Source organism: Coptis chinensis, chromosome 2 (assembly GCF_015680905.1).
Source record: "Coptis chinensis isolate HL-2020 chromosome 2, ASM1568090v1, whole genome shotgun sequence".
NCBI classification, from domain to species: Eukaryota; Viridiplantae; Streptophyta; class Magnoliopsida; order Ranunculales; family Ranunculaceae; genus Coptis; species Coptis chinensis.
In genome coordinates this window covers 109,942,232-109,950,203 of record NC_141457.1, presented here as the reverse complement: position 1 = coordinate 109,950,203, position 7,972 = coordinate 109,942,232, and the positions used below count along the sequence as shown (strand labels likewise).

The following is a 7,972-nucleotide window of genomic DNA, read 5'->3' as shown; positions in this document are numbered from 1 at the left end:
AAACTCATTATGCTTATTCAAAAATTCTTTCAAGAACCTATGAATCAAGAACTTAATGATGCGACTCTTCCACAATGCATCACAACACATTGGACAGTTCCACAAGCTGGATTTCTTAAACTTAATACTGATGTTTGTTATCTGTAGGGTACAATGTTAGTCTATGGCTATATATTGAGAGATTCTAACGGAAAATTTATTGTTGCAGGATCAAAACATAGTGGCGATGGAAATGGAACAACAGAAGAGGCCGAAAGCAAAACATTACTACATGGAATCAAGTGGTGCAGGCAGTTCAACTGCCGAAAGCAAAACAGCTAGCAACTTTTTGCAAAAGAAGACAACAAGAAATATATCCTGGACTTCACAGCTGATACTGAGGGATGCTTTGTACATATTATCTACTTTAGACTGTATTTATATTAAATGGGTTAGCCGTACAGAAAACTATGTTGCCCATACCTTAGCCAAACAGGGGCGCTCTTTACCTATTACTACATAATGGATTAATTACCCGCCATCATGGCTTGGGAACATTCTGGATAGGGAAAGATTTATTGTAAATTTGGCTTCTTAATCTCTATATATATAATATACTAATTACCAAAAAAAAAAAGAGTAAACGTCCCAACAGGGAAAATGCGTAAGTGTAAATTGTACATGTTATAGCAATGTACTGGTGCTCATTCACAAGGAAGCTCAACGGGGAATTCTTCACAGTTCTGCTCATAACTAGAGATGTGAATGTGCACACGTCTAAGGCTAAATTCAATGGTTTGGTGTGATGGCGCACCAAACCACAATAGAATAGTGTATAGGGTTAGTGAGAAAGCGTTTGAAGATCGACCCAATGGTTTTCTCCAATGGCGTACAAAACAAAAACAAAACAAAAACCACAATACCACAACTCCCTAGCCGCTTTTGATAATGACGCACACACACACACAAATCACAACTCCCTAGCCGCCACTCCCAAAGGCGTATGGGGGGGGGGGGGGGAATTCCTTCCCATTTTGCTCTTTTTCTTTAGTGTACAAATACAAAATAATAGGGATATAAAGGTAATTTACCAAAACTAACAATTTTGAAAATAAATTTGGTCAGACAAATTTTCTAGCCGTCATTCCTACTGGTAGACCATACGCTATATTGTTAAATCTGGCGGTATAGATAGGTAAACTTATACCGATAGCGTTGGCGAGTTAGCGTTTTGACGCACTATTGGATCACAATTTTCGTCATATTTAGTGTTTTGTCACATTGGGTGTCTTTAGGAAACTCACAAAAATCTAACTTAAAGTATTGTCGGACTTCTAGTTTTCCAATATACGTTATCCATCGGAAAGCTGATATATTTCTAATCCTCTAAAGAGTGCTCGAGCCTCATTTTCAGGTTTTGCTTCTTATTCTCCAAGAAAAGAAGTTATGTACTCATGTTAGAGCATCATCAACGCATTGCCAAATCCCATTTTTAATGTGACAGATGGGAATTATTTTGGCAATTTCGACCCCCAACGCGTTGCCAAAACACGATATGTATTCTAACAATTGTCAAATTCCAAACCAAATTCGTGAGAAAAATAGAAATGAGCTGCATGGGACAAGTTGTCCCGTCCAACATTGGGACGGGACAAGTTTTGCTGTCTATAATTTTTTTTATTTTTTGTAATTAAAAAATTAAAACTGCTCGATTTTGGATGTTTGGGCCCAAGAAATTGGAACGGGACAAGTTTTGCAATAGACAAATATTCCCGTTCGAAATAGAAACCCCAAATTTTATCCAAATGCGTTGGTACTTAACACATTTTTATCAAATCAACGAAAAAAAATGACGTGCGCGTTGATGATGCTCTTAACCTTGTACTTTTCCTATTAGATAAAGTAATAAACTGTTTAGCAGATGATTCCCCAAAAATAAATATATTAGCTTCTAGCCTTAGGGTTGTTGATTTTAGCTCTTATATTTCTTTAAAGTCACTTTTCCAATTTTTAGATAATAGAAATAAACTGTTTAAGCAGATGATTTCCCTACAAAATTGTAAGTTTTGGAATTATATTTTCAATTCCAATTCCAAAGCTTCTAGCCTTATAGAATTCCAGAGTTCTAGCGCTTTCCTTTTTTCTTTTTTAAATGCTTTGATTTCATTTTCATACAATGCTGCCTGGGTGGGACATAATCCAACGGAGGTTGCACCATTCAACCCTTTAAAAGGAGCTGCTCCATACCAACTTCATTTGTCTGAAAGCAACCCAATCTGGTCGCCCATGAACTGACACAGCTCCGTTATGATGCACCTCACCTCCAAATCCTCTAGGCTTTGACCTCGGACTATAGCTCTATCCTAAAAACCACAACTATTTAAATTCAAAGAGCAGAAAATGGTCACTTCTTTAAATGCAGTTTTTGTCCAAATTAAAGCCCCCAATGAAAGTTTGGAAATAGGATAGAACTTCAGAAATCAAGTTGGCACAATGTGTCTTTTCTAGGTGAGAGAGACTACGAAACTAACAGCCCCCAGTGTGCCACTCTTGCCCATACTAATATGGAATTTCTCCAATTTCGGATCCCTCCAATCAATCCCCATATCAATAACCAATATTTTAAGTCCATAAAGAGAAAGCATTTTGAATTGAAAATTGGATTGTGGGGTGTCCTCACTATCATACGCTCATATCAGCTTCACAGATATAAGATGCTCTGCACTTTCTTTCTCTCTGTCTCTTTGTTTCTTCGCTCAGAGTTATAATACATGCATCAGAAATGAAACCTTAAAAAATAACACTTCCAAAGAGGTGGTGTTAGAACAATCAGAGTCTTTATTCATTCACTCTTCAAAACTGAATCATGAAGATCCAGTGTGATGTTTGTAACAAAGAAGAAGCCTTAGTTTTCTGTTCGGCTGATGAAGCTGCACTCTGTAATGGATGCGATCAAAAGATTCATCATGCCAACAAGCTAGCCAGCAAACACCATCGTTTCTCTCTCCTTAATCCAACAAATAAAGATGCCCCTTGTTGTGATGTTTGCCAGGTATAATTAAGTAAAATTTTCACATACAGTGATAGATATTTACTTGTAAAGATATTTTTTTCATCAACTTGGGTTTTCTTGGATTTGAGTTTTCTTGAATTTGTATTGTTGTTTTTGTGTAGGAGAGAAGAGCTTTTTTGTTCTGTAGAGACGACAGAGCAATACTTTGCAGAGAATGTGACGTTTCAATTCACGCAGCGAACGAACATACAAAGAAGCACATTAGATTTCTTCTCACAGGTGTCAAGCTTGCCTCTTGTAACATCACTGCTTCATCAAATCCTTCGTCTGTGGATTCGATGATTAAGACAAACTCTCAGATGTTGACGAAGAAGGACACGGTTGTTGCCGTTCTAACTCCTCCGCCTTCGATCGAGAGTACTACCTCAACAGCATCAAAGGGTTGTGGTGGTGGTTATATTGCTCAATCCACGACAAGTGGAGGAGGTTCGACGAGTAGTATAGCTGAGTACTTAATAGAGACTTTACCAGGATGGCATGTTGAAGACTTTCTGGATTCCTCTTCAGCTCCTCCTCATGGTTTCTGTAAGGTTTGCATTGCTCATTAGCACAACCATCTTAAAAATACAGAAAGCCCTATCACTAACTCTAATTACTCTGAGTTAAATTGTGTTTTTCCAATCTAAATTTCGTTCTTTGTGTTCTTTGCAGAATGATGACTTGTTGCTTTTTCTTCATGCTGACTTTGAAACAAATCTGGCAAATTTACCTTCTGATGATGTTGGTATGTGGGTACCTCAAGCACCACCCGCTACTCATCAATTCCACTCAATCACTGAGCAAAAGAATGAGTTTTTCAAGGAAGTGAAGGATGTGAACAAACCAAGTTTAGTAACAAAGACAAACAAGAGATGGAGTGATCATGGTTTCACAGTTCCTCAAATTAGTCCTCCATCCAACAAGAGATGCAGGTCTTTTTGGTAGTCAGTTCAGATGAATCAACAACAATAACCCAAATCTTGTTTTCTGTTTTTTACTTGCTTCTTTGATGTTATCTTTTGTGTTTTTTTCAGCTTTGTCCATGGTTCTTGCGTGTGTTTTCCTTACTTCCTTGGAAGGTTTTTGTTTTTTTTTTCAACTGTTTCAGATCTGAATCTGATCTTCTCTTTTAAGGTGTAACTCGAACAATAATTGTACATATAAATGCAAAGTACTTTCTTTCTTGGGAATTCCAAATTCGACATCTAAAATTGCCAAAATGCAAGCAGACAAATGCCTCTTTGCTGGCTCAAGAACACCAGTAGCTTTACTGTATTAATCCATTCCAGCTTTGGTATTTTGTCTTTGTAAATTGTAACACATGGATTTAGAGGTTCCTCCTCGTGACATTGACTTTGCCTAACGAGGCACATTTTTGTGTGTGTATGTAATTATGTATAAGCAGAAAGTTCAAACCGTTTTTACTCTAGAGCATCTCCGACAATATTACAACCGAGAGGTCCACGATCCCTCAAAACACTAGAATCCTCGTCTCCAGATCGCAAGACACAAAGTGCACATAATGTATAGGACTAGGTCCTACTTATTGCCTTTTTTTAAGAGGTAGGTTGTAGTGGATAATGACTTTGAGACGGTGCAATGTTAAATTATTTTTACCAATCTCTTCTTATTACATTACAAGAAATTGGTCCCAAAGCCCAATTTTAGGGAAAATGAAGTCTAGAGGACAAGGACATAATAAGTTGGCATGCCTTTTTACATTTTTTTAAATGTCCAGGTTATATTTTTTCTTAAAAATAACTCTCAAAGACAAATGACCTGGATTTAAAATAAATATTTTCCAATTTTACCTTTTCTGTCATTTTATTATGAACAATGAGTATTCATACTTTCTGCGTGTGAGAACAATGATTGTTCATATCCAAATAGGTGAATGTACCTTATACAATATATTGATGTATGAACATTGAATGTTCATACCCAATCAATGTTCATACCCAAAGAACCAAGGACTATGAACATCGAATGTTCATACCCAAAAGACTATAAACATTGATTGTTCATACCCAATCAATGTTCATATCCAAGGACTATGAACATTGAATGTTCTATGAACATTGAATGTTCATATTCAAGGACTATGAACATCGAATGTTCATACTCAATCAATGTGCATACCCAAGGACTATAAACATTGAATGTTTATACCCAAAGGACTATGAACATCGAATGTTCATATCCAAGGACTATAAACAATCAATGTTCATATCTACCAATTGAAAAAAATTTAAAAGTAGTCATGAACAATGATTGTTCATGTTTGATGTATGAACACTTTTGATGTATGAACAGTGATTTTTCATACTCCCAAATAGGTATGAACAATCTATGTTCATAACTAGATCAATGTTCATACCTATTGGATCATTGTTTATAGCTCCAATAGATATGAACACTCATTGTTCATAACTAATGTTTGTAATTGGGGGTATGAACAATGAGTGTTCACACCTATTTAAAGGTATGAACAATCATTGTTCATACTAAATACACCAAGTCGTTTCGTCTGGGCCGAGCCGTTAATTATTTCGCGTCAGGGATATACTTGACATTTCATCTATCCAATCCGTTTTTTATTTCGCGTCAATGGTATATTTGACCTTTCATCTACCAGTCCTTATGAGTTATGGAAAAAAAAATGTTCTTAAGAGTTACGTTTTCGACAGTTTTGTCTTTGAGAGTCACACCCTAATTACATTAAGTACTATTGGAGATTTGGAGTTCTTTGCTAGTGGCGACTTAGAATTTATTTTATTCAATTACATTTTTATCTCTAATATTTTCATTTTATATTTTATCCACGACAAATACAGGTGAGAGAAAAGGGCTAAATGGGGAGGGACATAAAAAAAAAATTCCCATGCGCCTTCATTAGCAGCTACCATTATTATTTATTTATATTTTATTCCACATTCCCACACCCCACTTTTCCAATGGCCACTAGGATAATTTTGATACTTTGGGCTTTCTCTACACGCCTATGTCAATAGTGGGTAGTAGAAAAATCGTATAAAAACTATTGGGTTTATAAACATTATCCTGTTAATTTTATACACTATGCTATTGTGGTTTGGAACAAAGGCCACCAAACCATTGGATTTAGCCTAACACGACTTTTTGTAACAAATAAACTCTCGTCTTTCTTTCCAATTGCTTCTTGAAAATACCTTTTACATTTCCACACCGTCAAAGCATCAATAGCTCAGCAATCAATGTGAACCCCATAACATAAGCAATTATATGTAAATCTATAAATCTATTGGTAGCCTTGTAGATTAGTAGACAGTGGGGAGGGAATTAGGGAAAGTTAAATAGGTTGTATTGCAGTTTGGATAATTTGCCATGATGCCAATTAGGGTGTGTGACTAGTCCCTTTCCTGAGCGTTGTTTTGAAAGAAAATTCTTCATGGGACGGGGGCCTACAATCGTAATCCTTTCGCCAAAATGGAAGTTTGTTCTGATCCGGGGAATTCCTCTGGCTTTCCGGGTAGTTAGCGAACGTTCATACTATTCTCTATTGGTCAACATTTACGGCCTTCACACCACAAATATGATAATCAAACCTCCTGATAAATGATAATGGTGCACAGGACTAACTAAATAATTTGCTTGGGCACTTGACTCTTGCCCAGTACAGGACTAACCAAATAATTTGTCTGCCACTTGCCTCTTTAATTATCTGGAAAATAGATTCATACGAATTCTTACCAGGTAATTAGTAACCAATGACCAGTATGTAAGGCACATTCCATCATTCACCTGATATGCACGCACAACGATTCTCTCAACACAATGCGACCCCCCAGACATACGAATGCTCATCGCATTCGCTACATCAGAGCATTCGCATAATCAACAGATCAGTGACTCGTCATTCGATTTCATCTCGTGATATCATCACCTACTATTGTCATCATTACCAGCTTATCATTAAGTCCAATTCCCATCGTAATACATACACCATTACAGTCATACACCATCATTACATCCTATACTAACTCAGATAGACCTACAACTGTTATCCACATATTTCTCACATACACATATCATTCAAAAAGTTGTAATGCATACCCTTCAGATGAGACCTATGTCTGTAAGAGATAAATACTGTTGAAATCTTTATGAGTATTTCGAAATACTAGTGTGTGTGTGTGCAAAGTGGAGGAGATGAACTAAGTGTGTTCTCTCCACTTTAGTGCATTGTGGATAGTCCCACATTGGTTAACCACCACTAGCAAGTGAGGTATATGAGGAATTCCTCTACCATAAGGGCGTGCCCTTAGGGTACAAATGCTTTTGTGTTAGGAGGGAGGACTCACCCAAAGCCACACACGCACACGCGCCCGCCCGCACCGAGTGGCTAACTAAAAGCCTAAACTTGTTTTGCTTTTGCAGCAAGTTTCGGTGTCCTATCTCTAGTTGGTTTCTACTTACTTATCTGTTTGTAAAACTGACTTTGAGTTTGAGGATGAGTCCTTCTCCCATCTGGAAAACCGACTACCTTCCTCTATATATTGAGGTATGTGCGTCCATAGAGAGGATCCAATCCAGACATAGAGAATCACTTCATCAGAACTCTTGAATACCAAAGACAGACCTTCACCCCACACCAAATCAGAGAAACAGAATTTGATCTCATCCTATTCTTCTTCTCTTTTTCTGTCAGCCGCCAGAGAGTTATATTACTGTTCTAGAGGGTAGTCTGTTCTAGTGCAAAGTCAGACTGCTGTTAACCATTAAATCCTATGAGGAAGACGCCACTGCTGCCTTTCTGCACCATTGGAAGGGGCGAAATCTTTCCTTCAGGATAGCCTAATCCACGCCTTGGTTATTACCTTTTACTTCTGTCCTTGTCTCTTATTGTTTTATTTATTCGCATACAACAATCTTAATAAGGAAAGAACAAGATGTCTACACCAG

The 7,972-nt window shown here is 37.2% G+C and overlaps 1 protein-coding gene across 2 annotated transcripts; it reads left to right on the top strand.

Moving 5' to 3' along the window:
- Positions 1–2,575: 2,575 nt before the first annotated feature.
- On the top strand, positions 2,576–4,221 carry BBX21 (salt tolerance homolog2). Of its 2 annotated transcripts, XM_086592033.1 has the most exons (4): positions 2,645–3,031; positions 3,154–3,439; positions 3,476–3,582; positions 3,704–4,221. In XM_086592033.1, exons 1-4 carry the CDS (start codon positions 2,846–2,848, stop codon positions 3,974–3,976), a joined length of 852 nt encoding a protein of 283 aa, XP_086448159.1. In that variant the 5' UTR covers positions 2,645–2,845; the 3' UTR covers positions 3,977–4,221. The 2 variants fall into 2 exon arrangements, with proteins under 2 accessions (XP_086448158.1, XP_086448159.1); XM_086592032.1 differs by having other exon boundaries at positions 2,576–3,031; positions 3,154–3,582.
- Positions 4,222–7,972: the final 3,751 nt, after the last annotated feature.

What these genes read in the sequence shown, in the direction of transcription:
- BBX21 (XM_086592032.1), top strand. Translation starts at nt 2,846, where the DNA reads ATGAAGATCCAGTGTGATGTTTGTAACAAAGAAGAAGCCTTAGTTTTC. An exon ending in CTTGTTGTGATGTTTGCCAG is followed by an intron (nt 3,032 to 3,153) that starts GTATAATTAAGT and finishes GTTTTTGTGTAG; the next exon opens with GAGAGAAGAGCTTTTTTGTT. An exon ending in CTCCTCATGGTTTCTGTAAG is followed by an intron (nt 3,583 to 3,703) that starts GTTTGCATTGCT and finishes TGTTCTTTGCAG; the next exon opens with AATGATGACTTGTTGCTTTT.